The following is a 23,889-nucleotide window of genomic DNA, read 5'->3' as shown; positions in this document are numbered from 1 at the left end:
GGGTAATTTTTTACCCCAGTGCAATACCTACACTTACTAACGCGCGGGTGGTAAAAAATGCGCAATAAATAATCACACTCGTACTTGCAAAGATACACGGACGTTTAAAAGCAATTCGCCTGAATTAGGTGGAGCTACCCTTAATATGTGCTTGATAAAAACGAGCATGTAATGCTCGGGTCATTAGATCATTATACCTCCATGGGTAGATCACTGAACAAATTGATGGATTATTAGTGGCGCCACTAACCATTTAATAGTGGGTCTTATTGAATTCAATGGTCCTATCTCGGTTTAGTCACGATACCTACACACACGTTTTAGTAGATATCCAATCCAAATGCCCGTGAATGTATCATGAGCTTCTGCATATAGGAAACTGGTGATACAAAAATTAAATTTGGTTTTTTTCCCACAACCCATTTTCAGAGTTTTCAAAAACTGTTTTTTATAACGTACATGTTTTTAAATTATATAGATATACCTACCTATTTCATATTTTTCAACAACAAAACACACAGTAGGACATCTAGTAATAGGTCTAAGAACGTAAACGTTTGTTCGTACATCTAAATATACGATCATTTACGATCTTTTAGTTTGCAGAAATTCTTTAATTATTTTTTGCACTCCTTCGTTCTAAATCGCGTTTTCCCAATAAAACACGAAAGTCGGGAACGTCAATTTTACAATTGACTATCTACTTTCGCGCACTAGTGCCTAAAAATTCAACGAAATTATCTATTTAGTGCGGATCATAAACTAATAAGTAGTATGATGGAAGAGTAAAAAAGAAAATGTAAATACACTTTACGTTTACATCATTCCCTGTAGTACAGGGGCAAAAATAAGCTTAAACCAGAAGTTTTGACCAATAAATTGACATTTTAAATTTCTAGATTTCTACTTTATCGGCATAGAGGACTTGATTTTTTCAAAAGAATTATAATGTCGCAAACATCTCGCGAAAAGGATTTCAATTTATATAAATTCGATTTAACTAATTCGTGCAAAAAATAGAATACATGTTACGTGCGTGAACAGTATTTGCTTGATTCGCGCGAGATGCGTCGCTCGTGCGCGTTGCGCACTCGCGCCGCCAAACTTCGCGCTCATCTGCAAAATAACTGTTCCCGCACTAATAATGTAAATAACTATCCCTTTACTTCTTTTTTTTATAATTGGATAAGTACTGCTAATGCGTTCCTAATTATTCTCAACATTCAACTTTGTTGGTAGAGGATAGACCGAAATTTATGAATTTATTATCAAAGATAACCTTCAAACAAAGATAGATCGCAATATCATATAGTTATCGAATTTAACGAGTAGTGACGCCACTAACATTTCAGACATTTGATATTCCGTTGTATGTTGAATATGACATTCACCGAAATGCTACATAAGCATACTTACCTGGCGTAGGGGTTACCGTGATCAATAAGGCGGTTCCCCCAGGATGAGGCCCTTTCATTGCACTGCGATCGGGCTGAAACCTGCGATTATCCCTAATGTGGATAACTCGGGCGCGTAATTTTTGGTAGTCGGGACTGCGTACGCGCTGTCCCGGTTTAAGTTAAAATAAACAAAGCTTGTTTCCGTGTTAGCACAGATCTATCTGTCGTGTTAGTTAGGTAGAAAATTGCTAAAGTGCAGACCACTCGTGCTTGGTGCTAGCTTTATTTGAAGTTCTGTCTCTACATGCAAGCATTTGCTAACTAATATAAAAAAAATCTAAAAATTATGAATTTATTTTTTAAATTTTAAACTAACATATTTGGGCACAAAATATTGTGGTATACTAGAACTCAAGTGCGGGCCGCACATTCTCGTTCTCCGCGTAAAATATAAGTATAACAAAAGGTTGCTGACCCCTGAAATAGATGAATCTCCGTCCAGCGAGTTTATAATTTTGCGGTGTTTTTCCGTCTGCTGAATGGACCGATTACAATGAAATTTTGCAAGTGGATTCTTTATCAAATTTGTAGATCGGAGTTCGTGAATTGGCAATGTAGGCAAAAAAATAAAGAAGGCCCCCTTTTGACATCTCCGTTAGTTATAAACGGAATTACATGAAATTCAATTCAGCAAAAATACTTACCGACGCCTTTTTAAAAACCATCAGTTCAAAATCAACAGTCTAACATTTAATCTTTAATTATTGTTAGGTACATTAAACGTAGGTACAATTTGTGCTGTTGGTTCCTATAGAAAGACGCTCATAAAGTCATAAAGGAAGTGCAAAGCTAGCAAACTACATCAGACACATGCACATTTTTATGAAATTATTAAGGATCCTCAGATCTTTTATAGTTTTGTATTGTCGTCCGTCCGTCCGTCCGTGTGCGCTCTAACTCTTTTTAAAAGTGGCCGATTGTGTTGAAATTTGGTATACGGGTACGTTGGACATTAAGAACGGACGCTATTGATTTTCAGGAAGCTGGTTCAACAGGAACAAAAGTTATACGACTTCGAGTGAATCGGGAACAGGAAAAACTGCGAACTCAATATAATAAAAATTAACATATTTCATTCCCTAGGTCATGTATCGAGTTCGGACTTTCGCTAGATTATTCCCTATGACTCTTAGATGTGTAACAATTCAATATAACTCTTCTCTGTGGTCTCGGTCAAAAGTTTTAGAGCAAAATGTACCCAAAATTATTCTTTACACATGAATTTAGAGTTGTAAAAGCTTTCAAACGCATTATCTTGATGCTGAAAGAGTTGATAACGTGCACGTTTGATAACCGCATGTGTGTGATTCAAAAATGTTAAATTATTTTTCTGAGGCCACATGGATTTTGATCAAAATATGTCAAAATCGTTAATTATGCACCAAGATCGTTGGGAAAAGACTAGGCGCATTATCTCAATGCCCAAGACATGAATTTGATGCATTTTTGGCGACCACGTGGATTTTGATCAAAACATGTCAAAATCGTTATTTATGCACCAAGAGCGTTGGGAAAAGACTAAGCGCATTATCTCAATGCCCAAGACATGAATTTGATGAATTTTTGGCGACCACGTGGATTTTGATCAAAACATGTCAAAATCGTTATTTATGCACCAAGAGCGTTGGGAAAAAGACTAAGCGCATTATCTCAATGCCCAAGACATGAATTTGATGAATTTTTGGCGAAAACGTGGATTTTGATCAAAACATGTCAAAATCGTTATTTATGCACCAAGATCGTTGGGAAAAAGATCAAGAGCATTATCTCAATGATCTAAACATGAATTTGATCTATTTTTATGGACCACATGGATTTTGATCAAAACATGTCAAAATCGTTATTTATGCACCAAGATCGTTGGGAAAAAAACCAAGAGCATTATCTCAAAGCCCAAGACATGAATTTGGATGCATTTTTGTTAACTATAAAATGTATTTTGTAAGATTAAAATAAATTGTCGTTAAAAGTGATTGTAATACTGAGGATCCTTCGATATTTCGTTGTATCGGTTTATTAATTTCAATTTTGACAAATAAACTGGTTACCTAGTGATGTACAGCATACCACTTCGATCGATTTATTCTGCTCGTTCATTTCTTAATGCATATATATTGGTTGCATAATTTTAATTTCGATCGCGCAAAAAATGTTATAAGCACCCCGTTCTCAGACAATAATTATTGGAGTCGTCGCTTCGCTCCTCCGCCAAACAATTTCGAACGGTAAAAATCCCTTACCGTTCTCCATACTTAATATACTATAACAGATCTTTGGGATTTATCCGCGCACGGGGCACTTCTTCTCTGTGGGGAGTGGCAAGAGTCTTTTCTCATTGCACTCCATAAACTGAGAGCTCTCTTCCCATCGTCTTGAACAAAGAATAGAAAACCTTCACTCATCAGTAAAAGTTGTTCTCCTGTGGGTCTAGGTTGGGAATCTTTGTTTATGATTGTTTTATTTGGGCCGATCCCGGAGGTACTGCAAGACCGGGCCAACCCGCGACGGAGGTGGAGCAAGCCCCTAACCTCCGTCAATTTCCAAAAATCAGTTTAATATACTGGACCCGCATGCGGGTCGTATCAGATATTAAGCTGATAAGAACAGATACTACACTTTGATCTTAGCCATAGGCCGAGAAGCGATAACGTGTTTAGTGCAACGTTTCGATGTTATTTTGCCGTGTCAGCAGTTAAACTGACCGAGTAAAGTCACTAAATATAGAAAGTACCGCAATCTATTGGGCTCGTGTGTTAGAGAGAGAACGCATGATTTTTGCCCAAAAATGGCGGAAGTTACCAGATTCTAGTAACTTTAATGTTAGGGTTTGTTCCACCTGTTTGGAGATATCTGTATATATTTTTATAAAACATGACAGTACTATGAAGTTAGGTTATAAAAAATGACAGCTATTCAGATTTTATTTGTCAATTTTTTTAAGTTGGCAGCAAATTTGCCCAAAAATGGCGGATGATTGCGGTACTTTCTATATCTAGTGACTTTATGACCGAGTTACTTGCAGCGCCCTCTTTTCTTGTTTTGTGTCAACTGTACCATTACAATTTACAAAGACAATACCATTGAATAAGTGATTCATTGATAATACCAAATCTATGATAATATATTATTAATATCTTTGTTATAATCATCGAAATTCATGTTCATGCACTTTGTCAAAAACTTTAGTCAATAAGATTTGCTCAAAGATAATACATTATCTTTGGATTGCTTATGTTATACTCGTAATAGAATGAATAGAAATATATGTAAAACTAAGGCTCGATGGCGCACCGCTGGGGTGGCACGGCGAAAACGATCTGACTGAATACGGAAGTTGCTTTTGGAAAAAACGTAGAAACAGGTCGATTTTGGTTGGAATCTTTTACTTACCTTGCCGTAAACACCCCTTCAATAATTTTAAATTGAACGTTGTGTCCCGTGACATATCATTGAAAAGGGCACTCAATTTCCTACACGGCTATAATGGTTTACTTTTCAAATTCGAGTGCGACTCTTTTAGAATTTTACCATCAGTTTCCATCGCCTGGGTACAGGAGTTTCAGAGTTGTTCGATCGCAGGGCCAGCACAAGGCAAAAGTTACCTACGTGTAAGCATTGTACCAAAGCACTTAAATTTGCGCCCCTGCCTGTCGCGCTAAAGCCTGAATTTGGGAACTCTTTGCAAGCAGGCTCTTAAAAATATATTAATTTCGTACCGCCTACCAGTTAATGTCCCGCTCCCGTGGACGGGGTTTTTCATCGATGATCGATCGATCGATTTGCGCCCCTTGTTGTCTGCGCCCGAAACATAGAGTTATACCTTTGAATAATATTCAAAGGTTATACCAAAGAGTACTCTTTGGTTATACACAGCTTACGCCTAAAGCCGGCCCGGTTAGATGTGACACGATTTGAGACTATCAACTTTTAAAATTAATCGCCTAGAAATGCAAAAAAAGCAATCCTATTGTTATTTGTGGAGGTATATAGAAGATAATAAAGAGTATCTTGTTAGCTATATGAGCTGCTTGATCATTATTTAATAGACATTTACAAGATTTTTTCCTAATCATATCAATTCAACAAATTGGTTAAATGCAAAGAAAACGTACCTACCTATAAGTAGTCAAGTAGGTATATTAAGAAACAATTTTTAAATTAGGTAAGTACCATAGCCTATAAGTACGGGGAAGACTTTCAATTAATCTTTCCCACTTGACCATTTGCATAATTGCGTTACTGTCGGATGGTTTTTCCGAGGTAGATATCTTATTATTAGTATGTAATTCGTATACAGGGCTTCCATTTAAAAAAAGAAACGAACCACAGATTGTAATTTTCAGACAAATAGCCATGCCTAGGATTTTTATTAACGATTCTTGAGATCGTTTATAATTTTGTACTACCGTCTATCCGTCTGCCTGTCCGTGTGCACGATAACTTTGTTTAGAAACGTCCGATCGCTTTGAAAATTGTACACATATTCTTAAAATACAAGAGAGGTCGATATTGTTTTTCAGATAGGTACGTAGACAGTCGGGTCAAAAAGTTACATCTCGAGGATCGTTCGGTGTTCAGTTGTATCGGAGTAATTTAAGGGTTACCTAGACTTCGTTGTCCCTCCCTTCCCGCGTAGAGGCCTCTGCATATCATTTCTGTTTCTAGTATGATGGATCGTTTTGAAAGGAGAGCCCTCGGTTCATACAGGGTGTTCCTAAATATGATGTAAATAGGGAAGAGGCTAATCTTCGGCTTATTTTATAACTGCAAGTTCATATAAACATAGATCCGCAAACGCTTCATTACCGATCTGCAGGGTGTGAAAATTTCAAGATTTTTCAGTTTTTCCTTTATATTTGTTGCAGTTTTTGAGATATTTCGCTCAAATTTGAAATATAAGTTACCCTGAAGAGCTTACATCATATAAGTCATGTCAATGATATCCAGAAATACAATAATTGCTTTCAAATTACGGCATTTGGCGCAACTAGAAGTTAGTGCGTTTATTTTTTATTATTTTGGGGAGAGATTGAGAAATTTTGGGGCAAGTATGTCAAAATCTCTGTTCCTGCTAAACGGTTGAACCGATTTAAACCAAATTTGCTACACTAACATAAAAGGGCAGAATCGCGCATGCGCAGGTGGGGCGGGTGGTACCTGTACTAGCCACAGCAAATTTTTTGTAATTATTTATTCCAGTCCGAATTGAATAGGTATTCATAGCTAAGAAAGAGGACACCGTCCGTCGGGTCAGCTAGTAATAAAAACAGTTTTAAAGTGTAAAGTCTACGGTACAACTATAACACCCTGTAAATCGGTAACAAAGCGTGTGCAGATCTATATTTATATGAACTTTTAGTCATAAAATTAAGTCAAAGAATTAGACACTTCCGTATTTACATCATATTTAAAAACACCCTGTATATATAGATCAGGTCATTTTTGACTGAGACTGACCATTTTCTCATACCTTTCCCATATACCTTTTGCTTGCTGTTTGCGAACCTTTTCAGCTCTCGGCAAGTTTATGCTCCGTAAACTCCATTTCGGATGATTCAGGAACCTTCTCGGATGTAACAAAAGCTGCTCCATGGTAAGAGTGTTATTAAAATAAATAAATGGGCTAGTTCTAACATAAATAAAGTTCGCGAAATGGGTACAAAAATTGTGAATGTTTGTTAATTACCTTCTGTGATGATTTTAGAGGCTCTCCAGATGCCAATACAATACAAGTTGACAACTCTGGAGACACTACAAGCAGAGCCACCTAACTTTTAAGTCGAAATAATAAACTTTTCGCGGCATTTTTGAATCTATGCAGCAGTCTGCTCGATATGGACGAATCAAATGAACTCCTACGTTGTGTGTGGCGACGCAACGCGCCGCTTGTACATCTGTCAACAAACTAAAACGTGCTGCACCCTCTGACCGATAAGAGCGTAGCGTACCTGGCTGCAAGCAGTTAAAAGCAGATCCCCGAACTTTGAAAAGCAATTCCTGCTTTGACTGCCAGCTAGACTTCGTGCTACGCTTAACCTGCCAGAAGACCCGCATCCGCGCTCGCCTTCAATACTTCGGCTACCTTTTTGTACGTATATTGTAAACATATTCCATAAAGTGTCGGCCGGAAAATTGTGTAATCGGTCCTTTTGTGTTGGAACATGAGACCTTTATCGAGAAGGGTAATTGAATAAAACGCAAATTTTTGTGTGTAAAAATATATATTACGCACAGGGAAACCTTCTAGGGGACAAAACCCCGGCATATCCCACACAAATACATGAAATAAATCCAACTAGGTACAAACAAATTGCGAACGATAAAAATGCACAAATAAAACTGCTCAAATTGTACGATAAAAAGAGGTAATCAACTGCAGTTAAACAAACACGATTCAGATAACGGTGCATTAATAAAAACTAGAGTACGCCACGCTTCTATATCTTAAACTACGCGTTTAAAAAATATTTTCTACAAAGTAGACTAATATTAGTACAATTTAAGACCAAAGGCAATTATGTAGGTACTAGGTTCAATACTTACTGAGATGCAGCCCTTCAAAAATGGACAATTTTATTCAAAAATGTTTTAAGATTTGAGCAACTTTCAACATCAATAGCGAGGAAATACTTATTTTACCTTGCGTGGGGGAGACCATGCTTCAAGCATCTGGACGTCGCGCGAGGGGATGAACAATTTTAGGTTTATCCATCGCAGGTGCCGGAGCGAAGTGCCTAGTAACTCTGCACGGAAGATACTACACTGAAAATACCCATGATCCATGATTTAAATAATAAAGTGTGACTAATTGACTAATTGGAGATTGTAGAAGACCGAACAGGGGCTCATTCTAACAATAATGAGCGAAGTGGCACTCCTCTATTTTTTTTAAATGTGTATTATGCGGGTGCAAGAAAGATTGTAGTGGACGGCACTGTACTTGCATAAAAAGAAATCTTAAATGCTCCGAAGTCTGCAAATTTTGCTCCGGTGTCTCCTTCCATTACGTGACCGAGCTTTATATTGCCGAAGAAGGAAAAGACGTGGTCGACAATCGTGTATCGGTTGGTTTTCAGGCTAAATCAGACAATTTTAAACCACCCACTTAAACATCATAGACATTTAGAATGTCTATGCCCACGAAGCGTTCAAAATGAACATAATTGTAACCAAACATAATTTTCTTGAAATGTCGTAGGTAAATGTACTTAATGAATATCAATAAATATCTAGAGAAATATTTTTTTATATCATAAATAAATAATTTTCTGTAATAAATAACATACAATACCTGTAGTTTAAATATAAATTTATTGTGGAAGTATATGGTTTTCTCTAGTACGCGATATTTGTTTTCCGTCCATTTTAAAGACCGTCTTACTCCGTCTGTGTCAAAAGCTATTTCAATTCTTTAAAAAATTTCCATGGTTAACATGATTTGGCGAATAGGATTTTTTGCCGAATGTTTGCTAAATAATGAAACATACAACTGAAAATGAACTAATTTGTATATCATTAGATGAGAAAAAAAAAAATCTTTCTATTGGTGTCATTATGAACCCTCTAAGTTAATATAGGGAGCAACGATCTGCAAAAAACCTGTTTACCCATGTTAATTCCCTATGTTCGGTTTTGAAATATTCACCCGGTATATAAAATATATATGGTGTGAACGCGCTACGCTATAGTAGTTCACATGAAATTTGATAGTTGCAACTGTCTCAGTAGGTCATGTTTCCTTACAGATTGTCAAAATCAAAGTGAGAAGTCATCTGTTCTAAATCAAACGGGTGTAATTTGTAATTTTTTTTTAAAACCATACAAGAAATTCTATATTTATTTGTAGAGAATGGACTCGAGTTCCGATCACATCGATTGTGAATGCAGTTTATTGAAGAATAGTTCCGATGAAAGCGACTTCCAATGTTCAATTGGAAAAAAGTTCTTGCTGAGCAAATCTTTGCAAATGGATTTAAAAGAAAGATATCCCAATGTGTTAGAGTTAATCAAGACCCTTCGTAAATATATTGAACAGCAGCAAAAGAAGATTAGTAAATTAAAAGTGAAATTATGTGTAAGTGTAATTATAATGTTTACTTTTTGCCCACAGTTAAAGTAATTGGTAGAAGTTGGAATAAGCCTCTATTCTTAACTGTCTATTTAAAATTCTAGAAAAAAGTAGAAACAAGAAATGTGGCTATTCAAACGAATCTTGATCAAGACCACCAAAATGCTGAAAAGTCTGTTTCTGAAGAAATTACGGAAGCTGCCGAAATGGCAATGCAAAGTACTGGATTTGTATACGAAGAAACTTCTGGTTTGTACTACGACTACAATTCTGGATATTATTATAATGCGGTATGTGCAGCATGTTTGAGGATTTTTTTATAGAAATAACTTTAGGAACTCGGCTTATATTACGATGGAAATTCGGGGACATATATGACGTACAATACTGAAACTGAAACCTACGAGTATCATTCTCAGGTACCGATTGCTACAAAAAAGTGGGATGAAGTAGTGAATAAACCTATAAGGAGCAAAAGAAAGAAGAAAACTAAAAAAAAAGTAAGTAAAGTTCTAATTTACCACTAGTACACTAATAGCAATGTGTGTCTATCTATTTATTAAAATACGAGTTAAAATAGTTAATTGAATCACTATTAAATACAAAAAAGTTTATATGTGTATACATATGCGAACTGAACCTTTTGCGAACTGCTCATAAACTGTTCTTTAAAATTATTTTTACAATGAATTTCCAATGATCCATGGAAAAGCCAAACCACCAGCAGTCATTGGTCTGTGTACTACACTCCATATTTAAAGCTCACGAGTAGAAGAACTTCACACAAACACCGCCCACTATGATCTGCGAATCCCATTGTTCGTCAAAAAAACGACAGAAAACAGCACGAACCACTCAGGAACAGTTCACGAGTGCTTACAAATCCCATCCTAATTTAAGTAAACCAGGTGTTCGCGAGCAGTTCACGAACGCTTGAGCTCGCATATGTATGTACACCTTTACATAATCAATTAAGTGGTTATATTAAAGTATTTTACCATACGCTGTTCCAAACTTCAAACCAGTTGGCAATTGACATATTACATATATGATTGTGAATAAAAAATTTTAATAGTATATTTCATTACCAGTCCAGAAAGGAAGATTTACCCGTGGGCGCATGACGTTTCCCGTGTTCGGCTTCGCCTCACACGGGAAGCCATGCAAACATGGGAAAAGCCTTCCTGGACGTGTAATGAACGATATTTTTCACGAGATTTTTCATTATACCTCTCCGAAAATAACGGAGAATAATTATTTACATTGAAGATTTTTAACACAATGGTAAAAAATCGGTTGACATATATGTCAAAGTCAAGCCGCGGTATGCATGGCAACACATGGGATAGGGATAGTTATGGCCAGCGCACGGGAAAACCTTACTTTCGGCGCGCTTGGGATACATGAAAAGACAGTACTTTCGGAGAGGTATAATGAAAAATCCATTAATAAATGACTGAGAAATGTATTACTTCACTTTGCTGCCTGTGACGTCATTTGTCCTAATCGTTGCGGCGCACCAATAAGCAACCGTACACGTTCTAAGCGAACGAATAGGCATCGTATGCGAATAGGTCAAGTGACGTCACACGGTGAAACAACAATATTTTTCCAAGCGCAACTTTAATGTCTTGTTACTTTTTCGTTTGTGGATGTATTTTAATGATTCTTTCGCATTTTTCTTTTATTTGACTTAAATTTTCATAATTAATTTACAGCAAAAAAAAACTGGAAACTTCTCCATTAATATAGGAAACCAAAACTGGCTTAACAGAACAGAAACTCTAAAATATTAATTTTTCTTCGTCTCTTCTAAATGACAAGAGCTTTCGAAAGCACCAAATATAGTTGAAATATTTTAACGGGAACGGGTGCGAACAGCGAATTAATTACAGCTTTAATTATTATTTATTAATTACTCTTCGAACCAACATAAATACTTTCGGCACGGTACTTTTCGTAACGAAGCGCCTCCAGATACTGGGTGGTCATGAAAGTATGTAAAATAGAAGCTTTGTTACATTGGTATCTCCTGTACTTAGGTAAACCACACAATCGTCGTATTCTTTATATCTACTAATCCTATTCAGGTTGTTACTTCCTCAATAATCCTCTAATAATAAAATAAGCATTATTTTAGAAATCATAACTCAGAGATTTTGATCGCACTCACTTGTATTTCTCACCATCCCGGTCTGGTGGGATTTTAAGATCGTTTTGAATTTTATTTCTTTGGTTATAAATTAATAAAAAACCTTATTTTGTGCATGAAATTATTTAGCTAAAAAATTTGCAATAATTATCTCTACAGAGTATAAATCGATTGATTGTGAATTCAATTGATTAATCGTGTATTACTTAAATGTAACAAAGTACGCTTCAGTCTATTTTATCATAATTTTGGAATAGGTAATAAATTAAATTGATTCGGTAGAAATAATAGAGTTATAACGACTAATATTTGTTTTAGGTAATCACCTCTTGCGATTTGGATGATCTAACTCTTTCATTCAATCATATGAATATATACCCTCTTCGTAAACTAGCTCTTGGTATGTACCCCTAGTATAACTCGCTATTCTTTCTAGGGTACCAAGAGGGATCGATCAGATTATAGTACAGAAAACGCCGAATTAGAAGAAGGAGAATGTTCGGACAGTAGTGTTAGCGGTACATCCCAAGATAACGTAGACGAAACAAATTTATCCGAGCATGCCGGTATTAATATTTTTAAATTACTACGACGACTTTTTGTGTGTTTGAGAACTGATTATGGTTCAATTTGGTGGAAGGACTTCATTTGATACTGAATCAGTTTTTCCTATTTACATATTGAGTCCATGTTGAATAATTTCAAAATTATAAGCATTTTAAAATTTAAACGCTTTCATTTTTGACAGACATATCAAACGCATGGCCTCCGTGTATACGAATTGTGGTGAAAAGTACAGACGTTGCCAAACTAACAGCCGGAACTTTATACATTATAACTTACCAAGGTGGTACGCTGGGCAGAGAAGGGGATCACGCAGTCCTCATCCCAGACATTAGTATCAGCAAGCATCATTTGAAATTCACCTTTGATAATGACCTAAATACGTACACAGTCACTGATTTGGGCTCCAGAAACGGCACATTATTAAACGGAAAGAGAATGTCTGCCTGCAAACAAGAAAGCGAACCAGTACCTTTAAAGCATGGAAACGAAATTCAGATTGGCTCAACGGTTTTACTTTGCCACATACATAGCAGTAACGAAACGTGTAATCAGTGCGAACCCGGGTTGCTCCAGTCTAAAACTGGTAATCCTATATTTAAGGCGTACGCAACAACTAATCCGGTCATTGTAGATGAGAAGGAAAAAATTGTATCATCGTCTAAAAGTGAGCAGCACAAGAGCGAGCTTCGAAAGTTACGCAAGAAGTTTGCTGTTAATTGGTCCGAATCAAATAATTGTAATTTGGCGTCCGGGTACACAGATAGGGCTCAAGTAAGACGTGACACGATTGGAAGTCACAATGAACACGAAAAAACCCAAGTGGCTTCCATTGACGAGTAAGTTTTTTGTTTACTTTTTGAGCACAAGTAAGATCATGAAGTGCACTTGCGCATATCAACTTTTATAGGATGTTCAGGATGTTACAATGAATTGTCTATTTACGACCTCAGGGGTCTAATTTGGGTCCCCTGTTATTTTTAATTTTTATTAATGATTTGCCTGAAAAAAATCACTAATTGCAGTAGTATACTCACTGCACATTCTGTTACGTTCACTTTGAGCAAACATAACAAAAATGCAGGTAGTAAGCTTAGGTAAAATAGAGGTGGATTGAGGTGAATAATGGGGTTCTTGTATACTAACCAAAATGAAGCAAAAAGGAAATTTAGTAATAGTAAACCGGATAGGCGCCAATTAGTCTTTAGTAAATTTCAAAAAAGAGAAGGGAATACTTACCGAAAGGGGGAACAAGACAGACTAAAAGATCCTTGTTTTGGTCTTGAAATAAAATAATTGACAGGGTAGAACATATAATTGTTACAATCAAGTGTAATTTATTATTACAAATAGGAAACTAATTTCTAGATCTGAAATGTCAATGTTTAAATTTAATTTAATTTAGTCAGGGAAATTATTCAAATCAAAACAGGCTTCCGCATAAAACAATGTACGTAGCTATGATTATTAAATTACTATTAAACAAATGTAGTAATTACAATTCGATTGAATCAAAAACTAGTATGTAATCAAACGTTACATAAAGGAGTCATTGAAAATAATTACCTTTGAACTCTGGTTATAACGGTCTTTTGAGCTCAGAAGGGCGCTTTTCTGCCTTATCTGTAACAGATAACAACATATCCAAACAAACAAGAGACATAGTGAATGCCGCGGCACATAACTATTGCGTTGCCAATGTCTAACGTCTGAGACTAGGGTAAATCGTCCACTAAAAGCGTAATTAATACTTAATAAGAATCAATAATTCTATTTACATGCAACTACAAAAGCAAAATTTTGACCGACAGCGAATCGTCCGTACAAATCGCTAAAATAACAGTATAAACGTGACGTTAATTACGAAGATACGAAGAATCGCATACGATTTTCAGTAGGGGCATTTTTTGTCACTCCGCTCGTATTCGTAAACCAGACTTTTGATCCGGCTCATATTCAATAGCACTGATCCTTGAACTCTTAGAAATCGATTGGCGAAGGTTTGGCACATCGCTGTCTCCTTTCGTTCTCAAGTTAGATGAGGAACAGACAGACGGACAAATCCATCACATAAGGAGAATTTTTTTCTTTCGAAAAATTCCTGTGTGGCTTATTGATAACATAAGCTATACTGCAATATTCATATGCGCTGTCCCAATAAAAATTTGCATTTTATGGCAAATCCTCAGGTACGTTCATTTTGTATTCAAAGGAGACAAAATGTAATCCCATTTTCACCTCATCTTCTTAAGCTGATTGGAATATTTTTCAGAAACTGATTTATTAGAAGGTGAAAATTTTAGTGTAGTTTAAGTACACATGGATAAGTTCTACATATGCTTTAGTGCAAATGAATATCTCAATGTATACTAGTATAAGATAAAGAAATTAAAAAAGGTAACATAATAAGAATATAAACCATCCATGTTGTAAATGTGTAATGCATCGAAACATTTAAACATTCGCTGTCTAAAATATAAAATATATTTTAGGTGATGTTTTGCAATTTCAATATTGATTTTCAATATTAATTTGAGAAAACTTGTTTATTGATACAACAAATTACTGATGTTTATGAATAATTAAAAACATTAGAATGTTATAATAATAATACTTTATTGCTCAAACAGAAAACATATTCCAATAATAGAGTAACAATACACTGTTTACAAGAGTGAAATTACAATTGTGTAACTAAGATGGTATACTTAAGTAGAGTGATATTATAAACATACAGTATTTGAAAAAATGCATTGAAAGATAATTAAAGTGGATTAAATTGCGCAACGTAAACCAAATTATATATAAATTATATAAAACGTACAAATGAACAACACAGATATATAAGTTATTCTTATTGGAGTAATGAAAGAAAAAAAAAAATAATAATAATTATTATTATTATCTTAGAGAATTATTAAACTTAGTAATGAGTTGTCGAAGTATTTCAGGTATGTTAGGCACCTAAGACTATAAAAAGTACCTGAATGTCATTCATTATGTGTTACTGGCGTAAGCAATAATAATATGTAAATAAAGAGTAATAATACAATATATTTTCAGATCAATTGGAGCGGAAAATAAAGGATTTAAACTATTGTCAAAAATGGGATGGAAAGCGGGTCAATCGTTAGGAAAAGAGGGCACAGGACTGATTAATCCGGTAAGACCCGTAACAAATTGTTTGATTTTGAAGAAGCCGATTGGTTTGTTTGATTTAGTACACATACTTGTTTTCAGGTGGAACTGACTACAACTGTCGGTAGGGCTGGTATGGGATTCACAAACACTACATTATTGAACGTAGAGACGAAGGTTGAGAATAACAAAAAGTGGGAAAAAATGCAAGAACGTTATAATCAATTGAAAACGCCTTCGGAGGATGTCTTTGATTTAGATTAAATAGCATGTTTATTTATTATTGTACCATTTTGTAATGTAAGTTGTTAATATATTTTTTTGCAAATTTTTATCCATTCCATGGTTTATCACCAAAGTTTCGTTTTACTGGTTCAGTTACGACATCCCACAAATAACGTCAACTAATCAATAAATAAATCAGTATCCCTACTCTGCAAAATTTCACAAATATCGGATCACTTTGATTAAATGAGTACATATTTGATTTGTAGTCTGTATTCTGTTTAAATAAAACAAATGAATTATTATTACCTGTCATTAAGATTAAAGTGGCATATAAAACAATCTGTTTTCCAGAGAATACTTGGGTTCTATGGTTGCTATGCAAGACTACAAATCAAATACTGATTTAATCAAAGTGATCCGAATTCTTAATAACGTTTTGCCGTATTATTGACCAAAATGGCACTTTACCTCAACGTAAAATTATGTTTTTCTCATTTGTCTTGGATTTTAAAAAGTAAAAATGTGCTTGAAATTCCTTTCAGACCAAGCAGGCCGTGATCCCAAAACCTCAAAATGAGATTCAAAAATTTTTCATCAATTACATGTATTATGGTGAAGTCAAACCGGGGACACACTGTATAAATAACACCCTCCCAAACACTAGGTAGTATATTAGCAACATGCAATATTTCCCCACTGGTTTAATTTTGTTATACTGTTTGAAATTATTTAGCACTTTATGAGCACAGGATTTAAAATTGCAAGATAACAGATTTTGGCCATGTGCATGTAGGCAGTAAATTTCCACAAATCGGAAAAATTAGCTACAATTATGAACGCAACTAAAATTTTGTTGAAATGAGAGGATTTAATCAATTTGCTAAAAACAGACCAACTCAACATTTAAACACAACGATAGCGAAAGTTAATTTTTATCGGTCAAGTCTTATTCAGGTTATCATAAAGGGGGTGGTTTATATCAAGTTTCAACTGGCGTATGTTACACAATTGTTTAAACAGAACTATTATTTGTAACGAAACGGTAGTATGATGAAGCTCATAGTTCTTTTTATTACAGCAGCAATTTGTAAGTGTGAATGTTGCATTATAAGAAACTAATTATTACTTATAGTCCTTAATCGATGTAATGGAGACGAAGACGAGTGTAAAAAGAAAACCTCACACTTGGCACCGATCAGGCTTAAAAATGACATACTCTGCGATTACACATCGAATGTGAGGCCAATTTTCAATCATACCAATGCGACTGTTGTCACTGTCAAAATGATACTGAAGTTCTTTACATACGTAAGGATTTTGTCAACCTGACACATTTTTCGGTTTAATTTTTCTTTAGGATATGCACACTAACTCTCTGTCGGTACACAACTGGTTGAGCATTGTAAGTTTTAATTCATTTTCCTTTATATACCTTCTTACCACTGTTTTTTAGTTTTGGAGGGATGATCATTTAAAATGGAAACCGTCGGATTACGAAAACATCAAACAAATCCACCTATCAAACTATGAAATTTGGACTCCAGACCTCTCGATTTACAACAGGTAAAATGAAGGTGTAGTCCAAAACTACATTAATGATGGCATTTATTAGCAATGATTTATCATCTCATCCGTCTGCACTAAGCTCTGTCGATTGCTTAGTTGTGAGCACTGGATTGGTAGTTTGCGTGAATCCAAGCAGGCATGATGCGCTTTGTATGGCAGATTTAACAAAATTTCCTTTTGATAAACAAAACTGTTCTCTGAGATATGGTTCTTGGGTTCACAGTGGGGAGGAGATCGATTTTAAAATACCTGCTATACCGGTTTCAACTGGTGACTATATTCCGAACAGTGAATGGAAGTTATTAAGTGTGAGCGTTCAAAAGTTTCCTGGGCATTATAACTGTTGCCCAGACAACACTTATCCTTCTATTAACTACAGATTTTCGATCGAGAGGCATTCAGCAACTCAAGCTGCTGCTGTAATAATTCCCAGTCTCGGTATTTAAGATTACGTACATTTCTCTGTGTTGCATATACATTTTCAGTGCTAATCATAATAACATTGACGACACTATGGATGAATCCCCAAGAGTTAGACAGATTATGCCTAGCATGTTGTAACCTTATTGCTCACACTATACACATACAAATGATTGTTTGGCAGCTACCGTCGACTGGTGACAAACCACCATTGTTAAGTAAGTAACGTGAATGTCACAGATAATGTCTAGATTCCACTATCGCTTGCAGTAGTATATTCTCGAGATTCTCTTTTGCTATGCACTTTTACAATTGTATTGACAGTAGTTTTGAAAGCGATGACACAATCGGCTAAACCCAGCCCAGCGTGGATATCTACAGTTGTTTCGGGAGTGCTAAGCAACCGGCCTGGGCAATGGTTTTTATTATACGAGTCAAGTTTGAAGGTATTTGTTAAATACGTTAATTTGTCATGGTGAAAATGAATTCCACTTAGAGTATTGCAACGGGAGTCAAAGAAGAGGATACAGTAAACATTATTGAAAGCAATGCAGTGTCCATAAATAAAGATTGGAAGCTATTTGCCAAGCTGTTGGACAGGATAAGCTTTATTGGATTTTTGATTACTTATGTTGTTATGTTCGTAACCTTCATTGTATAAAATTGTGAATGTCAAATGGTTTGTTTAAACTTTTGAATATTATGATCAGAAACTTGATATTATAAGTAGGTATCTGTACAGCACTTAGTGTACCCACTTATAGCCTTTATGTATACACATCAAGTATAGGTATAGTCCATTGGTGAAATTTTTCAAAGCATTTTTTTGTCTCAAATATTGCTTTAACTAAAAACTCAATTCTTGCGAATTTGTTGTTTATTTTGTACAGAAAAGCTTATGTCTTGCAATTTCCTTATGTATATATGGGTCTAGGACACTTCGCCGAATGCCCACAACGCCAACACGATTTTTTGATGGTCCATATCGCCGACTAGCGACACTACGCCGAACGTGAGCACAACGCCGAATGGACACTAAGCCAAGCGTGACCACAACTCCGGCTATTCGAAATACCAGGCCTCTCATAATCTGTCCAGGTTCATTAAGAATTTTTGTATGAGTTTGCATTTTAAAAAAAGTTTAAAAAAATGTCCTAAACCTACAAATAACCTATCGTCAAAAGCTGCTTGGTGTTGCACACCGTCTGAACTGTTGTATGAATCGACGTTATGGTCACGTTCGGCTTAGTGTCCCTTGTACACGCTTCTCGACAATGTGGGCATGGTCGGCGTAGAGTCCCTATGTCGGCGATATGGACCATCAAAAAATCGTGTCGGCGAAGTGTCCCGGCCTGTATATATTCTTTCGAATGGATCACATCAAACAATTAGACAAATTTCTCTCAAAATATTTAAAAGTTTAGAATTTGATACTTAATTTCGTTCATTAGATTAAGGGTGAAATTCAAAGATCTTCCTTTAGAATGACTTACACTTTACTCATCCTTAACTTGTAATATTTTGGTGTTCAAAGAAACATTTGCTAAAGCAACACATGCCGCCCATTAGCGTTATAGTAGGTAACGCGAGAAATACCAAAAGTAAATATAAGGCAAGTATTAAATCTTTGAATTCCACCCTAAATAGAACCGCACATGCATGCAGCATGGAACGATAATACTTCAACTTTATTAACACACAAACGAAAAATTAATGATTTAAATTGTTGTATGTATCTACTTATTTTTTTTTAGAAGTTGGTTGGTTGAACTATATAAATACATAAATAAAGTACTTATTGTTCTTTCAGAAAAACTAGGTGTAAACGTCACCGCCACTGCTATTAATTGTCCGCCTTCAGAGACGTTTCTCTTGTAACTTCTAAACACCTATGTTTAATGACAAACGTAACACCATATAGTCCGAGAGCTGGTAGACATTTTTGGGTAGGTATTTGAAGCACGCTGAAAACTTGTCCACCACTTTATTACATTTATGTCAACCTCATACATTATAATGGAGTATAAAAACCCATTATTGTTCATTATTATTTACAAAAGTAATTAAATCAATAAAAACATTATGATGACGTCACGCTCTCACCTGTTGCACAAGTCGTTTTGAAATTGGAGCCAATGAATTAAATAATTTACATCTAGCAAAATCCCTCTTGCTTGGAACAGAGTACCTACCTAAGTTTTTGAAATTCTCATTAAAAAAACGTAATTTGTTCTTAAATAATATACATTTAATCACATGATCAATACACAGAACACCAACAACATTAACAAAACATGTTAAACTGCAAATGGAGATGAACCGGGTGATAAGTCGCCAACCAGCTATTTTTTCATTGTACAATGCGTTCATCTTACTTTACCAAATGCACACATTTTTAATATTACAACATCGTCACTGTAACTGTGCAAATTAACGTTATCAAAATGTCGTTATAATGTTAACCTAACACCACTGATTATACACACTATAATATACTCAATGCTAGTACGTAGTTATGCATGGTTCCGTCAACATGTAGATATCGTCACAGTCTAACATTATAATGCCATACGACATCGTAGCAAGGTTTTGCAAAAAACCATTATTAAAATTATGTTTGTATGACGCAGAGACATGGAGTGTACATGTCTCTGGTATGACGTTAACCTTCTAAATGTTATTTTAACATAATATCCGGTTCCAGCGACGTAAGTCCATAAGGTTACAATTTTTAACATTTCAAAAACGTCGAAACCACGGTTTATTATTATTTGTGATTATTATTATTATTATGTTTAGGTTTAGGTAGTATCGTTGGTATAACCAAAGAATACTTGTATAACGTCGATATTTTGTTTAATTGAGTTGTTTCAAAATGCAGAATTCGTTTAACGTTACAAAACGTTTTTTTTAAAGATTGCTGGTCAATTACGCACGAATTCAAAAATTTCAGTGGGATCTGTTTAGCTATAGGTATACAAGGTGAGTTTTTTTCATTTTAAGCAGTTTTTTGAAAAAAAAGCAACAGTTCACCAGATATGAGCGAAAAACAGATTTTTCATTTAACTGTTGTAGAATCGTTATTATTAGAAATATAACAAAATGACACGAATAAAAGTTTTAGACATTTTAATGCTTAACATGATGCACATACTAATTTATTTTTAGATTTTACAATTTTTGACATAATACAAACTTTAATTTTTTAAATGGTAGTCATAGCAGTTGGCTTTGACATTTTTAAAAAGGACAAATTTTTCTCTTTATAACGATATAAGGCTTGCTAAATGTACCTACTTTAATAAATATTATTGGGTGGTTAAGATGGGGGAAGTCCTAGTCCAGTAGGCATAAAGGTGGTAAGCCAAATTCAAAGACCATTCTTTGATATAAATTTAATATATTTCGGTTGACGTTGCAACCTTCATCAGAAACTAAAAAGGTTTTTTAATGCAGGGGCGGTTTTTTGGGTGGGAGGCATGGGCGATCGCCCCCCCTAACCTAGACCTAAGCACAAACCACCTGACGGAAAAGTAAAATTGAATAAAATAGGTAGGTACACAAAATAATGCCGGCGGGGGCGGAATCGTGTATTGTCTAGACTGCGACTCACGACTGTACTTTAGCATTATCATTATCGCCTCTCGTTTTTTTTTCTGTCTTTGTCAGTATTCGGAAATTAATGCGACAATAGATAGCTACTCAAAAAAATTCCCGCGCACCTCTGCATCTGCATTTTCCGATTAAATTTATGAAACATAGCTCTATTATTAATAAAATTGACTAGGATGGTGACCGATTACATATTCATCTTAACCAAACCACCCAATAATAGTTACCTACCAGTAGGTACCTATAGTAGTGCTGAAAGGGATACTTTAATAAATAAACGCCCTGCAGTAATTTTCGATTATTGATAGGTAAGTAAACAGAGTTGGCCATGGAAAACAATATCTAGTGAGATAGGTACCTTTCATTTACGACGAAAATTGACAAGCCAAAGTTATCTTCATTTTCTACCAAATGAATTATTCAAGATAGTAGATAAGTTAAATATTATAATAGACAGTAAGTAAGGGAACAAAAATGTTTCAAATGCCAAAATAGTACATTATATATCAAGGTAGAGAAGTACAGTATTATTGCCTGAGCACCAAGATTACATCTCGAGGCGCTTGCGCCGAGGGGTGTAAGGTGCGAAGGCAATAATAGACTTCTCTACCGTGGTATATATACTATTTTTTTCACTACTAGCACTTGAAAGCCTCTAAATTAACATATTATTTTGATAAGAAAGTGAACGGTTGGACAGAATTTTTTGTTTATTAATTTAACATGTCAATCAAGTACGTAGAAGTACAAGTCAAACAGGCCGTATTTTGTTCTGTCATTGAGATATTTTCAAAGAGTAATTTAGTTCGAATTTTTTCAAAATGTCAATTTTAGGTATGTAATTTCTCTGGAAATGGCGGATGGTGGCAATTATTCATTTTAGAGAACTTGTCTAAACGTTTATTGAGCGAAATTTCGGGTTGTGTTTTCTAAAAGTGACAGCGTGACAGTTCTCATTATTGACTACTAGTTAATAATGTCCACATTATTAACCACTTTGAACAAATGCCGAGAAAGCCTACTTTACAAGTGGAAAAAAGGTTAATAATCATGTCATCAGACGCTAGTAGTGAAAAAAATCTGTTTATTCACGATCATATTGTAATCAGTCTCATAATTGTCATTTTGAAGGATAAGGAAGTTGTGTTTTACAACACTTATTTTTCCAGGAGGGAGGAAAGTAGATTCTCGAGGTTAAGTAATGTTCGATTCGAGGTTAGTAATATTTCATTACCTACCTCGATTTAGTTGCCAATATCCTAATGGATGGCGCTCTCATCGTAACTGTCTGACACAGATGACAGCTGATTTAGATGCAAATTGTTCAAAACCGCATTTTAAAAACAATTCTTATTCTTTAGATTATTTTAAGTTCTGTGCTTTTTTTGTAAATTGCAAATGAACGACCAAACGCGAAAAAGTGAAATAAGTAAATGCGGACCGAAGTAAACACAAGTAGGAGTTGTGATTAACTTTAGCCAGATTACGGGAAATGATGGTTTGTTTACGTAACCTAAAACCATTGAATTTATAACTATCAGAAGCGCGGATCCCATATAACAGTTTGTGACCATGTGCCAACTGGCCGCCGCTAGGAGCAGTTCGATCGTTTGAAAGTCCGTGGGCGATCGAAAGTGGAGCGTTACATTGACATTAGATGGCAGCATTACAAACCATTTATTTTGACCATTCGAATATTTTCCTTTTTAATCGTCAGATGTCAGAAACTCCGGATGTTTTTTGTGTTATCATTGGAATGGTTTTATAAATAGGATTGGAATGTTCTAAAAATAGATCCCTTAAGAAGCATTGCGTAAATTTGTAATGTAATAGTTATTTACGTTATAAGTCCGGTAGGTTACTTGTAACAGTACGAGTTAGACATTATGGACGAGGCGACGTCAGGAGCCGAGTCAAGAATGTCTTAAACGAGTACTGTTACAAGTACTACCGGACGTATATCGTAACGTATTTTATTTCATACTGTAAGTCTGTTTTGTATCATTATTTCATTTCAAAGATTACAAAATTTCATTATATTGTAAAAATCGCATTACCTTGTTTCTGTGGTAACGGCCGTTGCTATAGTTTGTAGTTTGTTTACATTGAATTTTTTTCACTAAAAATGGACGCTATAAACGTTGTGGGATGTTCCACTGTTCCCGATACAATCCTGTCGAAATCTCATGAAGCAACCGAAAAGTTGGTTCCTAAGAAGTCGACCGCAAGGTATGAAAAAGGGTACTAAGTGTTTTGCCAATGGAGGAACTAACATGGGGCGAAACAAGTAGAGGAAAACGTCATGTTGGCATACTGTTTGGATGCAGTAAGTTTTTGAATTGAGATTTTTTTGCCTGGGTTTCGGTGTTAAAGCGTCATGGGGCATGGAAAAGCTGATCGACGGCAGAAAAATACATCGAAGGCTCGGTATAAGGAACAGTTAAGATTGCCCGTATGATACAACTGATACAAGGCGGCGAAAATTTCATTGAAGTTTTACAGCAGAAGGAATCAAACATTACTAACTCGACATCCAGTAATAACCCAGGCGTTAGTGTTGAGAGCAATACAAATTGTTTCATTACAATCAATGTTAATGTTTGAAATAAATAATTACAGCCAAATTTATGTTGGGGTTTTTAATTAATTGTGTGAAGATGTCAAATTTGATGTATACAAATAAC

At 35.2% G+C, this 23,889-nt stretch overlaps 2 protein-coding genes and 2 non-coding genes across 6 annotated transcripts; 3 read left to right on the top strand and 1 right to left on the bottom strand.

Moving 5' to 3' along the window:
* Positions 1–1,408: 1,408 nt before the first annotated feature.
* Positions 1,409–1,570, top strand: LOC116160738. Its single transcript, XR_004143324.1, has one exon. It is a non-coding gene; the product is annotated as a U1 spliceosomal RNA (small nuclear RNA).
* A 2,343-nt stretch (positions 1,571–3,913) lies between these two features.
* Positions 3,914–4,103, bottom strand: LOC116160740. Its single transcript, XR_004143326.1, has one exon. It is a non-coding gene; the product is annotated as a U2 spliceosomal RNA (small nuclear RNA).
* A 5,084-nt stretch (positions 4,104–9,187) lies between these two features.
* Positions 9,188–15,713, top strand: LOC116178112 (angiogenic factor with G patch and FHA domains 1). 3 transcript variants are annotated; one of them, XM_031497497.1, is made up of 9 exons: positions 9,188–9,249; positions 9,304–9,531; positions 9,630–9,815; positions 9,861–10,025; positions 12,114–12,243; positions 12,426–12,827; positions 12,876–13,080; positions 15,305–15,404; positions 15,482–15,713. In XM_031497497.1, the coding sequence occupies exons 2-9, from the start codon at positions 9,307–9,309 to the stop codon at positions 15,641–15,643; spliced, it is 1,575 nt and encodes a 524-aa protein (XP_031353357.1). In that variant the 5' UTR covers positions 9,188–9,249; positions 9,304–9,306; the 3' UTR covers positions 15,644–15,713. The 3 variants fall into 3 exon arrangements, with proteins under 3 accessions (XP_031353357.1, XP_031353348.1, XP_031353364.1); XM_031497488.1 differs by having other exon boundaries at positions 9,188–9,256; XM_031497504.1 differs by lacking the exon at positions 12,114–12,243 and adding an exon at positions 11,996–12,077 and having other exon boundaries at positions 9,188–9,256.
* Positions 15,714–16,543: 830 nt separating this feature from the next.
* On the top strand, positions 16,544–19,186 carry LOC116178127 (acetylcholine receptor subunit alpha-like). The gene is made up of 8 exons (XM_031497518.1): positions 16,544–16,694; positions 16,740–16,915; positions 16,965–17,009; positions 17,061–17,170; positions 17,220–17,611; positions 17,659–17,811; positions 17,864–18,039; positions 18,090–19,186. The coding sequence occupies exons 1-8, from the start codon at positions 16,655–16,657 to the stop codon at positions 18,252–18,254; spliced, it is 1,257 nt and encodes a 418-aa protein (XP_031353378.1). The 5' UTR covers positions 16,544–16,654; the 3' UTR covers positions 18,255–19,186.
* The last annotated feature ends 4,703 nt before the right edge of the window (positions 19,187–23,889 follow it).

Source organism: Photinus pyralis, unplaced genomic scaffold (genome assembly GCF_008802855.1).
Source record: "Photinus pyralis isolate 1611_PpyrPB1 unplaced genomic scaffold, Ppyr1.3 Ppyr1.4_LG1, whole genome shotgun sequence".
Classification (NCBI taxonomy): Eukaryota; Metazoa; Arthropoda; class Insecta; order Coleoptera; family Lampyridae; genus Photinus; species Photinus pyralis.
This window is presented reverse-complemented; position numbering and strand designations above follow the sequence as displayed.